This window comes from Eriocheir sinensis, chromosome 21 (assembly GCF_024679095.1).
Source record: "Eriocheir sinensis breed Jianghai 21 chromosome 21, ASM2467909v1, whole genome shotgun sequence".
NCBI lineage: Eukaryota > Metazoa > Arthropoda > Malacostraca > Decapoda > Varunidae > Eriocheir > Eriocheir sinensis.
Window position 1 is genome coordinate 766,733 of NC_066529.1, and position 24,058 is coordinate 790,790.

Consider the following 24,058-nt stretch of genomic DNA (forward strand, 5'->3'; position numbering starts at 1 on the left):
TTTACCTCATTTCATGGTTTTCAAATATATATTGCCCTCACAAATCAGCTGTCATTTTTTTTCCTCATTATTTCATGTGATATTTCGTAAGTGAAAAACATATATACATCAGGTATTAAGTATATTAAAGAGCATGTTCCCATTGATAGTTTATTCAGTATTCGTGTAGAAAGTTTAGTACTGTATCACTGTATATGATCTAACATTTACCATATTTGCAATTTAGTATTACTGTACCCCTTACCATGTTTCTCTTCACGCTGAATGTGTAGTACGCGGGAAAAGAGGAAAAAGGTTATGGACATGCGGTCATTTTTTGCAGACCCAGTGTTCGTGAAGGAGAAATAGCACCATTGCGTCACGCCATGTCAGCCCAAGCTCAGTGTTACCTCGATCTCCCCGTTACTCCTTCCTCGTCGTGTCACCTACCCAACAGTGCCCAGCGGCGACACGTGTGACTCATCCAGTGCCAGGGGGGTGAGGCCGTGCCGTTCCGGAGCCTGAAGGAGCGGCAGAGGGAGGAATTGTCTTGTGGTGAGCGACGAAACCCCCAACGTGAGTGTTCCCGCTCTGTGTTGTCCTCGTGGCTTGTTTCACTTCACGTTTTCTTCTTTCGTGTAGTCTTTGCTTGGTATTCTCAGAGGTTTCCGCCCCTCATATCAACTATTCCCAAAGGCCGGTCAGTCGGGTTATAATGCGTGTATTTTTAGGTTCATGGTACTGAGGAAGGGTCAGACTACCATCAGGGTAAAAAAAGAATACCTATTGCTTGTTTCTCTATGTTTTTTTTTATGGTGGTGTCTTTGGTTGGATTATTAGACGTTTCCACACCCCATCACCTATTTCCAAAGGCCAAAAAGGAGATCAGTCGGGTTATAATGCGTGTGTTTTTAGGTTCATGGTACAGAGGCGGGGTCAAATTTTATAGTAGCTATTTCCCAAGGCCAAAAAGATCAGTCGGGTTATAATGCGTGTGTTTTTAGGTTCATGGTACAGAGGCGGGGTCAAATTTTATAGTAGCTATTTCCCAAGGCCAAAAAGATCATTTGTTTATAATGCGTGTTTTTAGGTTCATGGTACAGAAGAAGGGTCAAATTTTATAGTAGCTATTTCCCAAGGCCAAAAAGAGCCTTGTTAATGTGTGTGTTTTTAGGTTCATGGTACAGAGGAAGGGTCAGACTACCTGATTAGCGGACTTTTTCTCTCATTTGTTTTTCCCTTGAGCTGTTTCCTTTACCGTAAAAAAGAAGGGTAACTAAACTACATATGGAAAGCCCCACTACTCCTACGAGTTACAGGGGAAAACAACCACTACCTGATTGGACTTTTTTCTCATTTGTTTTTTCCTTGAGCTGTTTCCTTTTAAAAAAAAAAAAGAAAAACTAACCAATGGAAAGCCCCACTACTCCTACGAGAGCGCTTTGTATTTTCGGTTTTTGCATGTTAATTGTTTTTGTTTATATCGAGAATTTGGTTACCTCGCTTTTTCCTCTCTCGCAGTATCGTATTCATGTATATTTGTCATCCATGTAAATTTGTTGTATGCGTTGAGGGGCCCCGCAATGTTGTATCAAAATGTGTGTTAACTGTCGCTCATTCGCCTCTCTCCTACCCATCATCCATCCTCCCTCTTTTCATCGCCTGTGATGGCATGCGCATTCAAATAACAGCTTCTCTTTCAGTGATGTGAGGTGCATAATGGGACACCTTAACACCGCCGCCCCGCCTCACAACCACACAGCAAAACGCTTATACGTGACAGGGCAAACTAATCGTGTGTGTGTGTGTATGTGTGTGCGTGTGTTTGGCAAGAAAAGTAATTGGTGGGAATATAATTTTGTCTCGTAATTAGTTATTTATATTCGTAATTCAATTTGGGTCTAGATCCATTCTTTTATTCATGTAATTGATTATGATAATTAAATATGCTTCAAATGCCTGATTATTCACTTTTTCATGTCGTTTTGAAAGGTTATTTGACGGGCAGGTGTTGTCGAGGGAGTAGCGGTGAGTGTGTGTGTGTGTGTGTGTGTGTGTATGTGTGTGTGTGTGTTTTGCTTGCTAAGTTACTGCACCACTTTCATATGTCCGGGCTTTGTTTGCGCTGTACAAATTCATATACATCACTATGTTTGGTGCACGTTAGCAGACCATAGCCTGCTCTCATGCGGGGCTGCACACTCGTCCATATTGAGCCTCATGTGACCGGTGGGGCGGAGGGATTATCTGTGTTGGGGGCAGTCTTTGTTGGGGCCAGTCTATGTGTGTTGGGGCCAGTCTTTGTTGGGGCCAGTCTTTGTTGGGACCAGTCTTTGTTGGGGGTAGTCTTTGTTGGGGCCAGTCTGTGTTGGGGCCAGTCTTTGTTGGGGCCAGTCTTTGTTGGGGGCAGTCTGTGTTGGGGCCAGCATGTGTTGGGACCAGTCTTTGTTGGGACCAGTCTGTGTTGGGACCAGTCTTTGTTGGGGCCAGTCTTTGTTGGGGCCAGTCTGTGTTGGGGCCAGTCTTTGTTGGGGCCAGCATGTGTTGGGACCAGTCTTTGTTGGGGCCAGTTTTTGTTAGGGCCAGCTTGTGTTGAGGGCAGTCTGTGTTGGGGTCATTCTGTGTTAGGGCCAGTCTGCGATCACATACTGAGAAATGAGTTATTGCCAGAAGTATAACATGCTCTAGGCTCTCCCGAGGGTCCAGTAACGTAGTCGGTGGAGCGTTCTGCATTACGTGGGAGTTTTTATTTATTTATAATTTTACATACATTGGTTAAGCAGAGCAGAGAAGGATGACGACAACGATTCAGAGATTTCTAGTTTTACGTCACGGGCACCAGGTTGCACACAAGTTGAAATGTGTGTGCGCTGACCCGAAGAAAACAAAGTAAACGGCTTTAATTTTCCTGGCACGTTGGTCGGTGGGCAACGAATTCATGTCCGATAAAAATATTGAGTCACAACAGCGGGTTCCTCTTAAACAAATTCGAATTGAGGAGATTGGGAGCGACGGGTAATTATTAGACATTGTGAATTCAAGGAGTGGGAGGAGAGGAAGAGGAATAACGAATAAGAAAAATGGTCACACTAATGGATGAAGCGGAAAGAAGGATTTAACGTGAATTATATATTTTGACGCGGGCAAGCTTAGCGGCCTCGTGTCTATCCTGATTTTGTAATAAACTCACTCTCTCTCTCTCTCTCTCTCTCTCTCTCTCTCTCTCTCTCTCTCTCTCTCTCTCTCTCTCGGATGTCTATCACGGAGTATTTCTGGCGGTCGATCATGCTACGTTATTCATGCAGCCAACCGCGAACGCGAAAAACTATACATCACAGGACGCGGGTGTGAACGAGTTGCCGGGGAGAGTGTGCCCCGCTAGGATGGCACGCGGTGTTGGCAACTGTGGTCGTCTCTCTCTCTCTCTCTCTCTCTCTCTCTCTCTCTCTCTCTCTCTCTCTCTCTCTCTCTCTCTCTCTCTCTCACACACACACACACACACACACACACACATCTGTTCGTGCGGGTAACTACATAGGTGACAAATGAAATTACTCTTGCTTATTGTCTTGGAAAAATGTGGTCAGTCCAAGGTTGTCAGCTTATTGAATTTTCTTCGTACTGGTAAACAGTTCAGCAGTATGCCTTTAGTTTATTTTAGGATGCGGAACTACTGTGTCATAAGCGGAGAATACTTCATTATTTGCTCTGTTTTATAAGTCTATTAGCGCGGTGGTAAATACAGCTCGGTCAGAGAACAGAGAGAGTGCTTGTGAGTGGCTTGACCTGATGTACGTAATGGTAGCGGCGTGTTAATCCTCAGTTGCATTTAATTATTTTTTTTACTGTAAATGAAGCAGCTCAAGGGCAGAAAAAAATGAGATAAAAAAGCCCGCTAATCACTGTCCACATAAAAGAGTCTATAGATGAGTGGCCAAAAGAGAGGTCAGTTTCGATTTGAGAGGTGTCTCGATACTGATGATTACGTAACTGTCTTGTTGGAATATATATCTCTAACGTAAAATGATAACTTTATTAATTCAATAGCTTTACTTTGATATATTTAACGCACTTACATTGGTAATTTTGCCTTGATAATTTTTCCAGAATCACTACCTCCACAAGCATCACAGCTTCCACCAGCCCCATCAGACCACCAAACAGGCCTTTAATCTTCTCAGCCTCCCTTTTATGGCATTATTTATTTTTTACGTGCTACATATAACACCATTGGGCTCTCTTAACCCGGTAACTGCGGGGAACATGTATCTTAAAGGCCCCTCTAAGCGAATTAATGAGAAAAAATCATCACTCACGCAAACCATTTCATAATATATAGTACCAATGCATTTGTGATCAGTTTGTGCATCATCTATTTGGGGGGCTTACATCATGGTAAAAATTTGGCCCATCGCTGGTACACGGTAAAGCCACGAATTTGGCCCATCCCTATTACCGGGTTAAGGGACCAGCTGGCTCTCTTCATGGGCATATTTTCTTTATCAAACGTGTTGTGAGTAAAAAAAAGAGAGATCATGGGTTACTGGGCTCATGTTCAGGTGATCGGTCCGGTTCGCCAACATGTATATGGTTTATCTTTATGGTGGACAAACAGTACCTGCGGCTCGTATGCCAGAATGATAAATCCCGATAAAATATGAATGGTATGAACAATGAACGAATACTATGAATAATAATGATATGAATAATGAATCCTGCAATAGAGATATACTGTTCATTAAGGGAAATACGGGCAGGTGACTGAAAATATATATGTTGGATGGGAGTGGATTTTTTTTTTTTTTAAGTGAAAACTGCGTAAAATGTGACATGTTTTAGAAAGTCAGGTGCATCAAGGTGACAACGAAAAAAAAAAAGAGCGTCTGGGTAAATAGAGTAAATATAATGTAAAAACCGGATATACTTTCGAATGCGTCTTTTTTTGTGTGTACTGAGTGAAGGCTTTATTTTGCTACCTTGTCGTAATAACATAAGAGAGAATGAGTATACGTAAAAGTCGCGTGCTTTCACTGTTTTAATTATCCCACCTTTGTCGCCGAAAACATTACGACACCGTGAAAATATCCAGTTCTTTCATGCCTGAGTGGGTCTGACTCGCGGGCTCACACACACACACACACACACACACACACACACACACACACACACACACACTTGGGTCATCAGGTTTCTCCGCGCTAGGTCACTGTCGCTCCTGTCGTTTTTATTATTATTATTATTATTATTATTATTATTATTATTATTATTATTATTATTATTATTATCGTTATTATCATCACTTACTACTGCCATTACTACTGCCATACTACTACTACTACCATACTACTACTACTACTACTACTACTACTACTACTACTGTTAATGTTACTCTTGCCAATCACTAACAGTTAAACCATCACCCCAATAACCACCGCCAGTATTAGCACCTCCATCATCACCGACACCCCCCCGCCCCCCCCCCTCCACCACTTACCCGCCTAGCAATAGCAGGAATAGCACGATGATTTTAATTGAGTTGGGGACAAGTCATCTAATTATCGCCAAGCCCATTAGCGGGTGCATCTACGTACTAACACACACACACACACACACACACATACACAGGCGGGTCATGGTTAGAAGGTTGTGGTTGTGTTTGTCATTGTTGGTATATTTGCTGTTTATTATTATTATTATTATTATTATTATTATTATTATTATTATTATTATTATTATTATTATTATTATTATTATTATTATTATTGTTATTATTAAGAGTAATAGTAGTAGTAGCAGTAGTAGTAGTAGTAGTAGTAGTAGTAGTAGTAGTAGTAGTAGTAGCAGTAGTAGTAATGATAGTTATTGTGGCTGACTAGCGCGTTTTTTTTTTTCTCATTCAATTTTTGCCCTTGACTATTTGACTACTACTACTACTACTACTACTACTTGAGCTTTCTGTAAAAAAAAGTAGTAGTATGTCGAAGTAGTACGATCTTCATTATCATCATTTTCGTTATCATTAAACCTTATAATACATCGTACGAAAATTCATATTTTGTTCTCATTTTCATAAGTCGGACACGTGGACCCATTTCTTTTACCTATTCCCATATACTTCTTTCCCCTCACTCATAAACTCGACCCAGGAGGCGGCGTGTAGTGCAGTGTGTTGGAGGCGACGCAGGAGCAGGGATGAATTTGACTTTTGACCTCGCGTGGGGCGTGGTAGGGGGAGTGGGGAGTTCGTGGATGCAAGCTGACCTTTGCACTGCGCTCACTTGAGAGGTCACCCAAGTAAAGGTGAGCGAGCCACGGCCGTCCAGGATAAAGGGTTGAGCTTCCTCTTCCTTCCTTACCTACCTGATGCTACCTTAAATCCAGCTCCTCTTCTTGTTCTTGTTCTTCTTTTCTTCTTCTTCTTCTTCCTCGTTTTCTAGTTTTTGTTCTTCTTGGTCTTGTTTTGTTCTTCTTGTTCTTCGTTTCTTTCGTTATCTCTTGGCTTCGGTCGTGTCTTCGTGTTTTCAATGGTCTGGTTCCTGTTATTTCTTCTTTAGCAGTTCTTTTCCTTCTTTCTCGTCCTTTACTTTGTTTACTTAAAGCTTATTGTACTCCTAATAGTGTCTCAAATATTTTTTTTACACCATAGGCCAACAACTCATCACCTTTTGTCCTATAAGGAACTAATAATGACTGCTGTTAATGATAATATCGATGTGCAAAGAAAACTCGAAACGCAAGAAGGGAGTCCCATAACTGGATAGGCAATGTGAAGGAACGTGAAAAGAGGGGAAGTGGGAAAGCGTGGAATGAGGTAGAAAGAGAGAGGAAGACAGAGAGGGAGGGAGGAAGGAAGAGAGAAGAACATACGGTAGATGATATAAAACTGGTGATGACGGAGTGATATGATTGGGGATATATTATACAAACCAAAATACGTGAACCAGAGCTGTCGGAGAGAGGAAGACAGGAAGGGAAGGAGCCAGGGAGAGAGGAACATACGGTAGATGATATAAAACTGGTGATGACGGACTGATATGATTGGGGATATATTATACAAACCAAAATACGTGAATCAAAGCTGTCCCAAGAGAGAGAGAGAGAGAGAGAGAGAGAGATACGGTAGATGATGTAAAACTGCTGATGAGGGACTGATATGTTTGGGGAAGTATACAAACCCGGGATGCGTGAACCGGACCTGCTCCAACCCTCGCCTTGAAGACCCCCTCTGCCGCAGCTCGTGGGTGGCTGAAGGGGTGATGGGTGTCCTTTGGTGCCCGTGACGATGGTGTGATAGCGTCCAGTGTCAGGGCCAGCAGCGACTTTTGCCGGAGTGACTTTGTGGGTGTGTGGTGAAGCGATTGGTGCCATCAGCTGATAAGCGTTTCCTCTCTGACTTTTTATTATCATTGTGTTCTTTTCCAAGCTTCCCCCATCATCCCCATAGAATTTCCCTGACCAGCATCTTTTTATCATTTATTATAATTATTTTTACAACGATGATAATGATAATACCAATAATACTAATACTAATGTGAATACTAATACTAATAGCAGTAATACCACCACCACCACAACCACCACCACTACTACCACCAACAACAACACCACCACCACCACCACCATCACCATCACCCACCACCACCACCAACAACACTACTACCACCACCACCACCACAACCAACAACAACAACAACACTACCACCACCACCACCACCTTTTCCCCCTCCCCCTTTTCCAATATTCCCCGCGCGTCATTTATAACAGGATGCGTGAGGCTGAAATGAATCTCGCCGGGAGGTGGAGTCATCATTTATAAATTATACAGCGGAGAGAAAGAGCATTACAGGTGAACGTTATTGATGAACACAACCTTAAGTCCTACGGGAAGAACGGAACGAACGTGCACATAATGGGATCTGCAGGGGAAGGGGGCGGGAAGACGGGGAAGGGGACGGGAAGACGGGGAAGGGGGCGGGAAGATGAGGAAGGGAGGGAGGGAGAGGGAGAAGGAGGAGGAAGAAGCAGGAGAGAAGGTGATCGTAGCAGCAGTAGCAGGTTTGAGGAAAGGGAGAAGGGAAGGAATGGAAATGATTGTGTCTTGGGAGAAAGTGAGGCGTGGGAAGCGGGAGGTGAATGTTTTAGATGAAGCAGATGTCAGGGAGGAGGGGAAAGGGAGATGAGTTCTTACACGTGATGAAAACAAACGAGAAAACTGATACGAAATAGAGAAAGCAAAGCAAGTGAGCAGAAAATAAATTAGCCACCGAGAGAGAGAGAGAGAGAGAGAGAGAGAGAGAGAGAGAGAGAGAGAGAGGGAGAGGGAGAAAGATGGATGGATGAGGGAGTGGATGAAGGAATGGAAGGAGGGTTGGAGGTTGACGTGTGGAGCTCCCTCGTCGTCCTCACAAGCGGTGCCAGAACAGGGTCCGTGCACGAGTAGGGTACACGGGCGTCACATGTATTCTTCCTATGTATAAGTAGCGTGTTTGTCCCCTCCGTGTGGGCGGCCGAGAGGGGCCGCCGTGGGCGTGGCGCATCGCGGCGTGACGAGGCGAACGGAAACGTAATCACTAACGGAGCCTTTGTGCCGGGTGAGGGCGGGCAGGCAGGCAGGCAGGCACACGCACACACTCTCACTCTCACTCTCACTCTCTCTCTCTCTCTCTCTCTCACTCCATATACATATTAAACGACAAGCTGCTCACGTATTCACATACAGTATCACACACACACACACACACACACACACACACACACACACGTACACAACTCAAAGTGTACACAAATCCATGTAGTACAATAAATTCACAACATAAACGCACGGAATTAACATTTAACACACGTCCACACATGTAGAATGGACACAGAATATTATGGGCGCACGCACACGTGTACGCACACATATGAATGTTGCACGAATGGAAAACAGTCATATGAATCAAATCGTTACTTTGATCACAAATATATCAACAAACTTACCACCAAAGAAGCTAGAAACACACACACACACACACACACACACACACACACACACACACACACACACACACACACACACACACAGCTAGTAGGTTACGATGCAAAGCTAACGTCTCAAATTTACGTATAAAATAACATTTACCTTAAGTACGATAAACATTTTATTTTCCCGGTAAAAACAACAGTAACAGTAATAATGCCTTCAATGGAAAGATGCCTTGAAAAACGGGTAATCAATAAAATACTGAAATTGAAATACTGCGTTGTAAGGTGAGCGCAGGGATGGAAGCACACCAATGAATCACAAACAGTCACAAGCGTTACGTAATGGTCGTGCCAAAACAAGTGTTGCCTCGACGGTCCTCGCGGGGGTAGTACGGGGGGGGTGGGAGGTGCAGCAGGAGTACCATGCAGGTGACGGTTCCCACTAATTAAGCAGGTAACATTTCTTTCCCTCCTGCCCCTCATCCACCCCTTTGCCATGCGCACTCCACAACTCTATATATTTTCGTTTCAAATTGGATATGTCAACCAAATCGTCAGCAACAGTTTGAAGAGTCACCAATCACGGCAGTCACTATACATATAAAATTCACCTGCGCCAATAACAGTCTGGGGTCGTCCAAGAGGCCCCTCAAGCGAGCCTACCGGCGCTATAGGCAGCACTAAAAAAAAAGTAACTTATACCATGAAGAAAAAAAAATATGCCTTGGAAAGTTGAGCTGAAGTGTAAAGTTCCTCTGGTTTGCTTTATTTTAACCTCGTTTTGTTTCACCTTTGAGCTGCTGCCTCCTTCGCTGTAAGAAAAAATAAAAAACAGGAATATTGTCGAGGTAAAAATGATCAAACTACTTTATGATCAATCTTTACACGGAAAAAAGAAAGGAAAAACGGAATATTGTCAAGGTAAAAATGATCAAACTGCTTTATTCTCCTTCTTTACACGGAAAAAGAAAGGAAAAACGGAATATTGTCAAGGCAAAAATGATCAAACTGCTTTATTCTCCTTCTTAACACGGAAAAAGAAAGGAAAAACGGAATATTGTCAAAGTAAAAATTATCAAACTACTTTATGTTCGATTTTAACACCTCACTTGTTTTTTCTGAGCCTTTTTTTTCCTGATTGCGTAAGAATTGAAATGGTGAGCGATAATTGAAGAACATACCCCACACATCATCCCCAACTCGATATTCAGACAGATTCAAGTGTTAGCTTTCCTCAATTCTAGTCATATTTTTCTTATTTTCGAGTTCGTCCACTTATTTTTATTCATGCGGGAACGCTTACTTCAGATTCTTCAAAACACACACAACTAACTCCCTCAAACTCCGCGAATGAGGCGCAAACTTCCGGGGAATAAAAACAGCTTCCGAGTGCAAAGTTTGAAAGCGCATGCAAATTCGAGGAGCCGATCATGAGGTTATTAAAGAAAAGTATTTAGCGCTCGGTCCGGGACGCAGACTTGGTGGGCGCGGGGCCGGGGCCGGGGGGCGTTGGGGAAGACGGCTTGGTGATATTTTTTTGTTCTCTTGTTCTGATCACTTCAGTTTTCAGCCTCCTTGTGTTGGGTAATGCTTCAGAGACTTTGATATCTTCGCACTGGGTAAACCAATCATCGGTGCTCAGGAATCAGTGTCTCAATCAATCGTTCCTTTTCGTAGTCAGATATATTCAGTTTTCAGCCACCTTGTGTTGAGGTAATGCTTGGGGAAACGTTGATATCTTGTCAGTACAGATACGTGTAGCTACTGGGTAAGACAATCATTGGTGCCCATGAGTTCAGTGCCTCAATCAATCGTTCCTTTTCGTAGTCAGATATATTCAGTTTTCAGCCTCCTTGTGTTTAGGTAATGCTTCAGGAAACATTGATATCTTCGCAGTATGGATATGCACACTGGGTAATACAATCATTGGTGTTCAAGGGTTCAGTGTCTCGCCCAATCTTTCCTTTTCGCACCCAGATCTCTTTCGTTTCCAGCCTCCTTGTGTTGTTCAGAAACCTTTGATATCTTCGCAATAAGGATAAGCACACTGGATAAATCAATCATCGGTGCTCAAGGGTTCAAAGTCTTGCCCAATCGTTCCTTTCCATACTCTGATCTCTTTTAGTTTTATCTTCATTTTGCTTATACTTTATGGAACTCTAATACCTACCTTCAGAATATGAATGTCACTAGTCGCCCCGCAAAACAAATGAAAGTCAAATGGAAAACACGATCTTGAATGCTTCACAGGAGTTGTGCATCTGTCGTATTTTCCTTTATCTGTTTTGAATCACCTCCCCCAAAGGAACGCGAAGTTAAAGTGAAAACACGAAATGCACAAAGGAGGACAAGCGTGAGGGTATTGGATCTCCAGGGCGGGGGGGGGTATAGCCATATCCACTTCAGGAAGACTCTTTTTACTGGTCTTCTTTCAGGTTTCGCATTGCTTCGTTTCATCCTCAGTTTGAAAAGTAGTAAACCGTCCCACGCAGGCAGACAGACGGACGGGCAGGCAGGCAGGCGGGCGGAGAGGTAGACAGACAGGCAAGGTAGGAATGCAGGCGAGGGATGGAGCGAAAGAAACGGGCCACGTCCAATCCATGCCGACAATGTTGAGAGTTGCTGGCGCTCTTTTATTTATCTCTTTTCATATCCATTTTTCCCTCTCGCGCGCCCTTGCCTCTCCTCTCTCGTTTGGGTCGTGATTTGCACTTCCAACGCCTCCTCGCCTGCTCCCTGCTGCTGCCTCTCGCCCTCACAGACCCGCCCTCCTCCTCTTCTACTCCCCGCCCCTTCCCTTCACCTGCCCCTTTCCCCTTCCCTCATTTCCTCCGCTCGTTCAAGAGGCGAGGATCAGAGTGGGTAGGTGTTAGGAGGGCGGAATATTGTGACTACACACACACACACACACACACACACACACACACACACACACACAGAGACACAGACACACATGGCGCCTCCTTCTCTTCGTCCCTGTCCACTTTTCCTTTCTTATCTCTCAACTCCTTCATCTCTACCACCCATACGTTTGCAATGATTCCCCTCACCACCACCACCACCACCACCACTATTACCAGGCCCTCATCACCATCCCACGCATTCTATTTCCCTTGCTTTATCGCCTCCATCATCACCCTTTCCTTCTCGTCTCCTTCCGCTTCAACATTTCATATTCCGCTCCTTCCATCGCCGCCTTCCGCCTTTGCCTCCAACTTTTCTCGCCTCCGCTTGCTCTACGTCTTGCTAAAACTTGCCCCATACTTTTTTTTACGCTCGCTGGAAGTTACGGGCAAGGTCGGATCTGATTTATTGAGAATTTCAAGACTTTCCATATTTTCACGTTGTTCGTATAACGGGGGAGCATTTCTTTATGTGTCTGACTGAAGATCTGGATGGTTTTCGTGGTTATCAGTTTCGTGTTTGAGGTTCTTGAGTGTCTGTGATGCCGCTTCTTCTCGCTTCCCAGCTCGATGCGGTTTTTCCATGACAGACTACAGGTTACCAATTAGTCTGTCCTTGTTTTCCGTCCTTGTAGTTTTCATCCTGCTGCCCGATCTCTCATGCCTCGTCTTGGAGCACCAGTTCTCTGCTTTCTTCCCCGCTGTCTGCCTCCCTCCCTCCCTCTGCGCCACCGACTGCTCCCTCGTCTGCGCTTCACCCTCGCCTACATATCGCATGAAATCTAAAATATATTTGCTCTTTGAATTTTGGAAAATGTTCATGTCTTCCACGCGGCGATTCACTTCTATTAAATGCAAACACTTATCGAGGAAGCGATTGAAGGGATGTTGACCCATTTGGCGCGCGTTCTCTTCGCTAAATCTGGGAATTATTGACTTTTGAATATTGTAGTTCAGCGAAAATTCTCTATACAGACTGCCATTCTATACGGCATAATTCTATTCCTCCTCCTCCTCCTCCTCCTCCTACTACTACTACTACTACTACTACTACTACTGCTACTACAACTACTACTTATACTACAACAACAACTACTACTACTATTACTACTACTACTACTACTACTACTATAATTACTACTACTACCACTAATAACCATGATCATAATAATAATAATAATAATAATAATAATAAAAATATTGTTAACTTGAAGCGAGCAACACCTTCTGCTTCCATGCAAACACACTAACACAAAGCTTGATGCTGTTTTGAAGCGCGTGCATTTTTGAGGCGGTCATTGCCTTGTGTAGAAACAAAGTGCGTGAAGGCTCCGGCGTCTCGTGGGGCCGTCCCGTTAAGAGGCTCAGGCCGTGCCGTGCTTGCAGCGGGCACATACACGCGCGCTGGAGGCGAGGCGAGCAAGGCAAGGCGGGAATATAATCGTGTTTGTGTGTCATTTTCCAGGCTTGTTTGTTCCATTTCCTATGCCGTGTGTCCCAGCCATTTCCTCATATCAAGTGTTCCAGGTTTGCTTATACACATTTCCAACTCCAAAGTGGGACCGTTAACTGTTTTGAGGCCGGGAAAACAGCGGGGAACAGAGGCATACATTGTTAATTTGTTGCCTTCACGTCTACCATCATCAAAGTAGAAGTCTTCCTCCTCTTCCTCACCTCTTCTCTTCCCCTTCCTTCCTTTCCCTTCCCCGCCTATCCCGCAGGCACCGAACACACACACACACACACACACACACACACACACACACACACCATCCAGGAACAACTATCTAAAAAAAACCCTCCTGAGATTGATGAGAAAACTAATTGTCAAGTTGTTCGATTATTTTGTTTCTCTCGCTTTTGTTCGTATTCACCCTCAACCTGCAACTTGTTTACCCTGACACACACAAAAAAAGAATAAATAAAAAAACAGAGACAAGGTGAGGCGGATCGGGGTCAAGCAGGGGAGAGAGGGAGGGAAAAGTTTACGATTCCCTGCCGTTCACTCGTCGGTATATCGAACACTATTACGTACTGTTGTAATTCAGCACCGCATCAACTGTAACGTAGCGAACCACAATCATCATCCCGTAAGCGTTTTCAGTCTAATACTTCGTCCCATACGTTGACTTGAATCATGTTAGAGGTGGCGGGAGGTGACTCAGTGAAGTGACAGCCGTTTAGGACGTGTATAAATTTTCCCCAACTAATTTTCTAAACTGTGATTTATTTTGACTTGAAGCATTACCCTTGCAACCAGTCTCCCAGCATCTCGACAGCAATGAGACTCGCGTGGACGTAGATAAATTTTTCAAGCACCGTTTTCCATTCGTAGGTTCATATCTCTTAACGCATCGGGCTTCCATTACGACTTTTCCTAGGATCACAAAACAGTCCATGCAAATCCCAGCAACTTTTACCAGAGGCTTTTCAAACAGGCGAACTGAGGAGCCGAGTCGTTTAGGAATAAAGGCTTTAGTCTCAGGCACAAAGTCTCCCGCGTCCCGTCCTGAATCGCGAACCTTACCCTAAAAGACTTGACGTAAAGCGTGAGAGTTGGGCGCTGGTGGGGCTGCCTCGTCCTGCAATACCCTTGTGGTGCTGCCCTTTAGAAGCTTAGGGTACTGGCATGAAGGCGCTGCTGGGTGCTAATGGGGAGGAGGAGGGAAGGGGTGTTATACCAGAGGATCCGTCGCTTGCCTGGGGGAGTCACGCGGGGGAAGGGAGTGAGAGGGACGAGGCGCCACGCTTCCACTTGTGTGCAAAGAAGCAGCTTTTCCCCTCGTGTGAAGTGGTCCTCATGTGTCCACGAAGATGTATACATGTATGTCTGAGTATGCTATGTACACACACACACACACACACACACACACACACACACACACATACGCACACACACACAGACATACTAACACGCACACCTACATAACACCCATTTGTACATCGTAATCTTATGGCGAATACACTACATCGAGGAGAATAATAAAATATCTTGTCACTACGTCTTTGAGGGACCAGACAGACTCAACCGTACGCTGCGTGTATTCATAAACTCTGTAATATAGGAAACTTCTTGGATGCGTGAATGTATGAATGTCTCGCTGACCTGACCGACGGGCCCCTCACGACCTGCACCACACACACACACACACACACACACACACACACACACACACACACACACACACACACACACACACACACACATTAGGTAAGGTCACGTTTAGGTCAGTCCGGTAGACAGCAGGTCACACGCATGGCCCGAGTTTCAGGTCAGGTCAGGTTAGGTCAGAAGAGGTGGAGTGGGCCGGTGCCAAGTCGGGTCATGAACACGTATCTGGTAGCACCATATTCTTTTTTTTCTTTTGGTGTGGGTCAGGATTAGCTCGTTTGGAAATATTGTGTTTTGATTTTTCTTCTTCTTTTTCACTTTGCCAATTTCTTTTTGAAGGATCTTTTTTTTTTGTGGTAGATTAGAGGTGTTCGTGTTTTTTTCTTTGTTGTTGTTTAGTTATATTCGAAGGTATTGTATTTTTGATTTCTAGGCATACCATCTTAAAATGTCTTCTATCATTGCACATCAGTCCTTTCCTCCTTTTCTTCCTTCGTAGCTTTCTCCCGTGTTCTTCATTCCATTCCTTCGTATTTGGTTCCTTCTTCCTTCTATTTTTTCTCATGTCCTTTTCTTTCCTTTCTCGTACAAACCGTTCCACTTCAGTCAACTTCTACATCTTTCTCATATCCTTACTTTTTTTTTCTCGTACAAACAATTCCTCATCAGCCAACTCCTACATCTTCTTCACATCCTTCCTCTGACAAACAAGTCCATTTCAACCAATTTACTTCACATCTATCTCTTCCTTTCTCGTATACTAGCAATTCCATTTCAAGCAATTCACTTCCTCACATTCTTCTTTTTACTTTCTCGTACCAACATTTCCATTCCAGCCAACGTTTAGTCCTTGCTTTCTCGTACCAACATTTCCATTCCAGCCAACGTTTAGTCCTCAGGTGAGAAATCAAATCAGCAAGAATAATTAGCAGCTAATGAGAAGGATACCTGACTCACTTTTGATACCTGTGCTGCCGTGTGTGTGTGTGTCGGGGGTGGGTGGGGGGGGGTGGGGGGGTAGGCGGGTGTGGGAGGGGCAGGGGGTAGAGGTTGGGGATAGGGAGGGGAAGGTGTGAAGGGAATAGTCGACATCGTACAGTAGCATCTATCCATAAAAACCTCCTGCCCTCTTAAAAACTATCGAGATGGTCTTGGGTAACATGCAACCTCTTAGTCAGCACACGTCATTGAGCAACTTCGGTCTGCTTCCTTGATTCCTTGCTTCCTTGTTTCCTTGGTTGGTCATCGTCATCATCAAGCATCAATCACCTCCCTCTGCAATCCGGGACTCAGGGTCATCACCTCAGGGTCATCACCTCAGGGTCATCACCTCAGGGTCACCACCTCTCAGTGTAGCTTCTTCCCCTTCAAGGCCTGAACCTGTAGCATGAGGCAGCCCCACGCCAGGCCAGGTTAAGTTAGGTTAGTTCCAGTCATGCCGCGTGTAGGCCTCAGAGGACTGTCTCCAACTCGGCCACCTCCCGCCGCCTGAGTCTCGTGCTGCCGCTGTGGGGAAAGATGGAGGGGAGAGGGGGAAAGAAGATTAGATGAGATTATAAGGGACATGTTCGTGCTGCCATATGATTTAGTTCCTGTTGGTCAGTGATGTTGTTTGTTCTTACAGTTTGAGATATTGATTTCCTGTACTTTATTCATTGGCTGGTATACCCTTGACAAATGCAATAGAAAGAAAAGAATGGCCGAGTGACTCCTGCTAAGTATAGGGGAAGACGTATCAGTTGGAAAGGTTGAATTGCTTACAGACATTGTTGGAGAGCTCGTGGTTTGGGATCTTGTCTTAAATGGATACTTGATGACTGATGTTTTTGGGTGCGCTTTGGGTACAAGGGTTGCTAGCACAGAGACAAAGGGTTGGAGAGCCCTGCAGTGACCCACCTGGCGGCGAGGAGCGGTCCTCTAATGGGCTCATTGGCGATGACGTGGTTTCGCGTCACCTCTCTCTGTTTGCCGGCGTCAGGCGCCGCCGGGGAGGAGCCGTCCCTGCAAGGAGACACTGTTGACACACACGCGCACTCTCCGCACCCTCAATCTCTTGCGCTGTGTCTGTGGGAGGCTCCGCCGCTGCTCGCTCAGCACTGCCAGGCCTGAGGTGTGAATCCAGGGGTTGTCGACTCATCCACGGACCAGAGACCTTAGAACTATCAGCACTTGGTTCATAGGAAGCTTGTTGGGACTCAGATTGGGGATCCCCACCATGTGTATATTGCTTTGGGGGAGTCATGCGGGAGGGATGCTAACTGTACAGACAACCTACAGACAGTTCCCTTGATCTGGGACGTTTTATCTCCAAACATTTCCTTTCCCTGATTTCATGCCCTCATTCTGAAGATTCCTACAGGCTTTTACCATCCCCGTGACGCTGACAGGCAAAGAACACGTAAGAACGGACACAATGTCTACAAGTAAAGGAAGGAAGATCTCATTAGCGTCGGTGAGCAAGAAGTAGGGCTTTGTAGAAATAGCATTAAACTCTTATGTGGGTATGTGGAACTACAAGTATATCCACAAAGAGCCTCACGCATGTGCTACAGTCAATATGGAGAGCACAAAACGTGATAGGAGGCCGTAGAGTATACTTTCAGGCCATGGGTGGACGGCGTAGGACAAGCAGTGCAGCGTGTTTGCTTTTGAATAACGGCCTTCACGCCTTCAAAGACATGTAGGAAGATAGTCACAGAAGGGGGCGTCATGCGTACTCAGAGGCCAATACGTTGCTTTATATTGTCGGCCGCGGTGTGCATTTTGTTAGGGTTTGATAATTGTAAGAAGGGCTGTTGCTTCCTGGCCCCACCCTCCTCCCGCCAACCTAGGTCTGTCATGCGCTGGGTACTTTTCGGTATATTGTCACCCTGGAAGTCTTTATAATGACCTGAGGTTTACTTCTTCACAATAACTTTCATGTAAAATACTTTTAAGAAAACTACTTAATAAAATACAAACAGTGCTCTTATAAATGAAAGTGCTCAAATATAATGATAACATTGGGTAGGCGGTGGCTGAGTGGTTAGCATGCGGGCCCCGCATTCACCGCGAAGACGCGGGTTCGAATCCGCAGCTACCACCTGGGATTTTTCAGTCACCGCCGAGTGGCTTAAGACTACCCACATGCTGTCCTGAAGACCACCCAACAACCCGGACTTTAGAGGAAACCGTCCAAGTGAATCAAGAACGAGTTCCTGGGGGCAGCATGAGCCAAGAAAATATGGCGCCACTTTAAAACACTTGTCTGCCCCATGACGGGCTGGGGCCGACTACCATCCAGGCCCCTCAAGGAAGCCTACCAGCGCTATAGGCTGATACTTAAAAAAAAAAGCATATTCTGCCATAAATATCAAAGTAAATCCTTCCGGGTTCATACTCACTCTCAAAACCAAAAGTAATAAATAAAACTGCGTTTTTACTCGCAGTTTTCGACTGACCTGACAAATATTTTGAAGTGAACATTTTACTTTTTTTTTTCATTTTCGTGCCAAAACTATTCGGATAAAAATGTTTGTGGATGCTGTTGGCGGCAGGAACGTTGGTGGTCCGCCCTGATACAGCCCGTCAGATTATCATTTAGTCTGAGATGCACATAAACTTATTCCCTGTTCAGTGTTCCATCAGTGCAGCGTTTCCTGGACCCGAGTCTTCCCTGGCTGGCGCGCCACACAGGGAGCCGCCTCAGCCCTAATACCGGCGGCCGCCACTCACCGCTCCCGCCGCCGCTCCCCTACCGCCTTTGAGACGCCTCCACGAAGCGTAATTAACGGGGATGCATGAAACATGAAGGGCAGGGATTTGTGTGTGTGTGTGTGTGTGTGTGTGTGTGTGTGTGTGTGTGTGTGTGTTGGAGGCTCAGCTTGTCAGGGAGGAGATGATAAAGAAGAAGAAGAAGAAGAAGAAGAAGAAGAAGAAGAAAAAGAAGAAATAGAAAAGAAGAAGAAGAAGAAGAAGCATTAATAGACATTTAATCATTATAGTAAAACACAAGGAAGGAAGCAACCGAAGCAGAAGTAACAGAATCGGGGAGGGCGAGGAAAAGAGAGAGCGAGAGAGAGAGGCTAGGAGAGAGGAAGGGAAGACTAATCCTTTCCCTCCACTCCTCCATCACATCTCCCCCTTCGCTAGTACGTTACAAGGCCCGGGATGCTGCGTTTTTTTTCCCTCAGTCGTTGGATTTTATTTCTATCCCTTTTTATCAATGGAGGGAAAGGGGGCGGAACCAAAGGACGAAGGGAGGGAGGGAGACTGAGGGAAAAGGGGAAGGTAGGGAGAGCAGGAAACGTGAGAGGAGGAAGGAAATGAACGAGAGAAATATGACACACACACACACACACACACACACACACACACACACACACACACACACACGTATTACCTTTAAAATGTCTCTGTCTGTGTCCCGTTCGGCTTTTGTTCCTCCCCCGAATTGAAATTGCACATCGATTTTTTTTTTCATCTCTTTTCTTTTGCCTGTGGTCCCAATTTTTATCGTGTAAGTCCAGGATGATTGAATGGGTGTGGTGATCGTGGTCTTAAGCCTTGCTGCCCTCCCCTTCTCTCTCTCTCTCTCTCTCTCTCTCTCTCTCTCTCTCTCTCTCTCTCTCTCTCTCTCTCTCTCTCTCTCTCTCTCTCTCTCTCTCTCTCTCTCTCTCTCTCTCTCTCTCTCTCTCTCTCTCTCTCTCTCTCTCTCTCTCTCTCTCTCTCTCTCTCTCTCTCTCTCTCTCTCTCTCTCTCTCTCTCTCTCTCTCTCTCTCTCTCTCTTTTTCTATTTCACCCTCCCGTTCATCTCCTGTTGCGTCCCTTCCTCTCTTCTAACACTCTTTTTATCTCTCATACCTTTCCCTTTTTCTCATTTTTCTTTCTCCTGTTCACTCCTCTCACATTCCTACCGCCTTTTCTCCTCCTAGTCCTCCTCTTCCTTCTCCTTTCTGTCTCTCCTGGCTCTTCCCTTCTGTTCTCTCTTCTCCTCGTATTTCCACTTGCTCAGCTTCTTTTTTCTTTTTGTCTGTCTCTTTTTACATCTCAGTCTCATTCTTCTCCTTTTTTGCATATTTCCTCTTTCTGCAGTCACCCGCTAACCTAATCTTCCTTTCCTTGTATTACTTTTGTTCCTCATTCTCCATGCAGGCTTTTCTGTGGCCAAGCCTATTACTCCTTGCTATGTTAAAGTTACCCTTCCTTACTCCTTCTAATCCATTTTGTTCTGTAGCTTGATGCTCTTTTGTTTCCGGCTTCATCCATGCCTCGACCCACTCATTGATTACTCCATTTAGCTAGTATGCCTTATTGCACTCCCATTTTTTTGTTAAATAATCCTTGCTTACTCACTCTACTCCATTCTGTCCTATACCTTGATGCTCTTTTATTTTCCACTTCATGCACGCCTCGACCCCCTCATTGATAACCCTCTCTAGCTATATAGTATGCCTTATCGCACTCCCATTCTTCCTTAAACACTCGCAAGCTTCCCCTAACTTACTCCACCTACTCCATTTCACTCCTTGACCCCCTTTAAAGCACTCCTGCACTCGGCCTGTTGCTGCTGCCGTGCCTCCACTCCCTGACCTACTCCCAGAGGTACTCCATACCAACCCGGCGACAATAATTCCTCGCCCTTCAGCCCAACACACACACACACACACACTCACTCACCACTGCCAGCCTAAGTCCACTCCTCACCCCCTCTCCCTGGCAGCCAATCCTTACTGCCTCTAAGCCTCCAGACCTCCCCCTTCTCCCCTTCCTTCTCCTCTTCTCTTCTCCTCAGTTCGTCGCCGCGTCCCCGCCGCCGCCGCCTCGTCTCCTCGTCGCCGTTCTAAACTTCGTCAGAACCTCAAATATTCTCGTTCTCACCGCCCTGAGTCCCCACTAAGCCTCCTCGGCCTTTCCTGAGCCGCACTAAGCCTCTCCTGGCACCCAACCTGCACTGTTGTCCCGCTCTCAGCTCACTTGAGAGGCGCCACGCATCCTCCTCCGCGGCCCTCTCACGCCGGGAAGAAGAAAAGAGGAGACCAACGCATCGCCGCCTCGGGTTGTGTTGAGTCTGAGGGATGGTTGGTGGCGGCCCTAAGAGTGACTGAGGGAAGGAGCACAAACCCTTATTATCAAACTCTTCGGGCTCTCGCAGAAGTTGTAGGGGTTCCCATGGGTGGTTTCTTGACCCTGGCGGTAATTTAGGAAGGCTTCTGCGGCGTGAACGGGAAGAACACTCATGACAGCCCTACATAACCCCTTTGTAACCTTCCAAAGCGATCGTAACAAGAGCCCCAAACGTTTGATGATACGTGTCTTCATGGCGCCGCGGAGGCAGAGACACCCATGGGATATAATATATACACTAACTATTGGCTTCGAAGACCTCACACTCATAACACTTTTTCTATTTCTATTAAGGTTCACTTCCTCAACGCCCCTCAATTCATTTTTGGGGAGTGTACTGTTTTCTGGTATAGGAGGAGAGAAGGAGTGAAGGGAGCAAGGAAGGAAGTTAGGTCGGAAGGGGGAAAGGAAGGAAAGAAGGAGGGGATGAAAGACGTAGATGTAGACGTGTGTGTGTGTGTGTGTGTGTGTGTGTGTGTGTGTGTGTGTGTGTGTGTGTGTGTGTCTGTCTGTCTGTTCCGGTGAAAATTGTGGCATAAAACGAAGAAAACGATCCAGACTTGTCGCTCCAAATAAATGTCTTGTATTTCTCTTCTTTTTGGTTCCGTTTCGATTCCTGTTTTGCCTTGGGGTGAAAAGAACATGCAGCCGTGTGTAGAGACTTTGCGCCAAGTAGCTTAATGATCCTCCTCTTCGGCCCGGCTCTTGTGTTGGCTTGGGGCGAAAAGAAGAAAGTTACGCAGAATTGTTGGTTCCTTCTGATGTCTTGTTTCTCCTCTAAGCCTCTCATCGTATCCATAATTTCCTTTCTTTTTCGTCCTAATATTTTTTTATATTTTCTTTTGTTTCGAATTACCGCCAAATACTGTTCACCTCTCTCTCTCTCTCTCTCTCTCTCTCTCTCTCTCTCTCTCTCTCTCTCTCTCTCTCTCTCTCTCTCTCTCTCTCTCTCTCTCTCTCTCTCTCTCTCTCTCTCTCTCTCTCTCTCTCTCTCTCTCTCTCTCTCTCTCTCTCTCTCTCTCTCTCTCTCTCTCTCTCTCTCTCTCTCTCTCTCTCTTTCCTTTTTCTTTCTGTCTATCTCTTATTCCTTCCCCCTTTTTCCTTCCTTTCCTTCTCTTCATTTTTTGTTTTCTTCTACTCATCGTTTTTTTTAATTGATATATTTCCCTCTCCTTTCTTCCTTTCCTCCTCCTCCTCCTCCTCCTCCTCCTCCTCCTCCTCCTCCTCCCTTCCATCAGCCTGTCTTTCCCTTCTTTTCCGAGACATGAAGGAAGTCTTGTTGGGAAAGTTGGTCTCTTATGCACAACCCAGCGGTCGATGAGAGAGAGAGAGAGAGAGAGAGAGAGAGAGAGAGAGAGAGAGAGAGAGAGCGAGCGGTGAAATTAGGTTTGTGAATGCATGTGTCTCCTCGCCAACGTTCTCATCCGATCTCTTGCATTAAGTTAGTTTTGGAGACGTAAACGTATGCATGAAACCAAGCAAGCAGGGCGAGAGAGAGAGAGAGAGAGAGAGAGAGAGAGAGAGAGAGGGAGAGGGAGAAGGAGGGGGGGGAGGTGCTTTAATGGAGGCAAGGGAGGTCTTCATGAAAAGCATCGCTGTTAAGAAGTCTTGACGGCGCTTCATACGCGTTTTAATACAAGCTTGAGAGACACTCCAGCCAGCATCTTCCTCCTCTTCTTCCTTCTCCTTCTCCTCCTCCTCCTCCTTTTATTTCTCCTCCTCTTCCTCCTCTTCCTCATTCTTCTCCTCTTCCTCTTTCCTTTTTCATGTTTCATATTTACGTAGAAGAAGAAATGGGGAAAGAGAAGCAAACGATACCATTGCATTTTCGCTCTTATTCTCTCGTATCAATAAGCCGTTAATGAGTGACTGAGATAGGGAGGTGTCAGGCTGCACACGGTTGCCTGAGATGCCTCTTCGGGGCTTACAATTAGGCCTTCGTACGACCCACATCTCACCCTCTGTCCCTCAATAATATTACTAACTTAAAAATACGTCTTGTGAAGAAGCAGGAGTGTGTGAAGTTAAGTTAGGTTAAGTCGGGTTACGTTAGATTAGGTTAGGTAACGTCAGGTCAAGTTAGGTTAGGTTAGGTCAAGTTAGTTTAGATTAGGATAGGTCAGGTTGGGTTAGGTTAGGTTAGGTGTAAGTTAGGTTAGGTTTGGTTAGGTTAGGTCAAGTTAGTTTAGATTAGGATAGGTCAGGTTTGGTTAGGTTAGGTTAGGTCAAGTTAGTTTAGATTAGGATAGGTCAGGTTTGGTTAGGTTAGGTTAGGTCAGGTTAGTTCAGATTAGGATAGGTCAGGTTTGGTTAGATTAGGTTAGGTTAGTTTAGATTAGGATAGGTCAGGTTTGGTTAGGTTAGGTTAGGTTAGTTTAGATTAGGATAGGTCAGGTTTGGTTAGGTGTAAGTTAGGTTAGGTCAGGTTTGGTTAGGTGTAAGTTAGGTTAGGTTAGGTTAGGTTAGGTTAGGTTAGGTGTAAGTTAGGTTAGGTTTGGCTAGGTTATCTACTCTTTTATAACCGCCTAATCAACCCATTCATGTGCCCCCTTTCCTATACGTCCCATACTCCTCTGCTCTCATCTCTCGCTTAACAATCCCTTTTTTCAATATATCGACCCCATTGTCTAAGTTCATCTCCTAGCTCACGAACCTCCTCTTAGCCTCCACCGTGTCTCCCTTCTTGCTCTCATCTCTCACTTAATAATCCCTTTTTTCAATATCTCGACCCCATTGTCTAAGTTCATCTCCTAGCTCACGAATCTCCTCTTAGCCTCCACCGTGTCTCCCTTCTTCCTTCCCTCATCCTGGCGCCAAACCTCTCATCCCATAATCTCCACCACCAACAGTTTGTCATCCTCGTTTTCTTCCAGCAGTTTCTTAATTTCAGCCTCTGCGCACATCTCTCGCCTTCATTCACGGCTTAAGGTAACTGTCTTCTCCCTCCTCCACTCCATTTTGCAGGCCAGTTTTTAACCCATCCTGAAGACTGCCC

At 45.3% G+C, this 24,058-nt stretch overlaps 1 protein-coding gene and 1 long non-coding RNA gene across 3 annotated transcripts in view; one reads left to right on the forward strand and one right to left on the reverse strand.

Moving 5' to 3' along the window:
- Positions 1 to 329: 329 nt before the first annotated feature.
- The window catches only part of LOC127001483 (uncharacterized), a 95,386-nt gene continuing 71,657 nt past the window's right edge, over positions 330 to 24,058 (forward strand). The window contains exon 1 of the long non-coding RNA XR_007755308.1: positions 330 to 555. This is a non-coding gene — a long non-coding RNA (uncharacterized LOC127001483). The remainder of the gene's footprint in view (positions 556 to 24,058) is intronic.
- Positions 15,277 to 24,058, reverse strand: part of LOC127001480 (glutamate receptor ionotropic, NMDA 2B-like) — a 204,719-nt gene continuing 195,937 nt past the window's right edge. The window contains exons 19-20 of one of the 2 annotated variants that reach the window (XR_007755303.1): positions 16,855 to 17,063; positions 15,277 to 16,464 (exon numbers count right to left, since the gene is read on the reverse strand). Coding sequence is in view for 1 of the 2 variants with exons in the window: in XM_050866034.1 (XP_050721991.1) it covers positions 16,410 to 16,464; positions 16,855 to 16,959 (160 nt within the window). In the remaining variant the exon portion in view is untranslated. The remainder of the gene's footprint in view (positions 16,465 to 16,854; positions 17,064 to 24,058) is intronic. The other variant, XM_050866034.1, reaches the window with a different exon arrangement.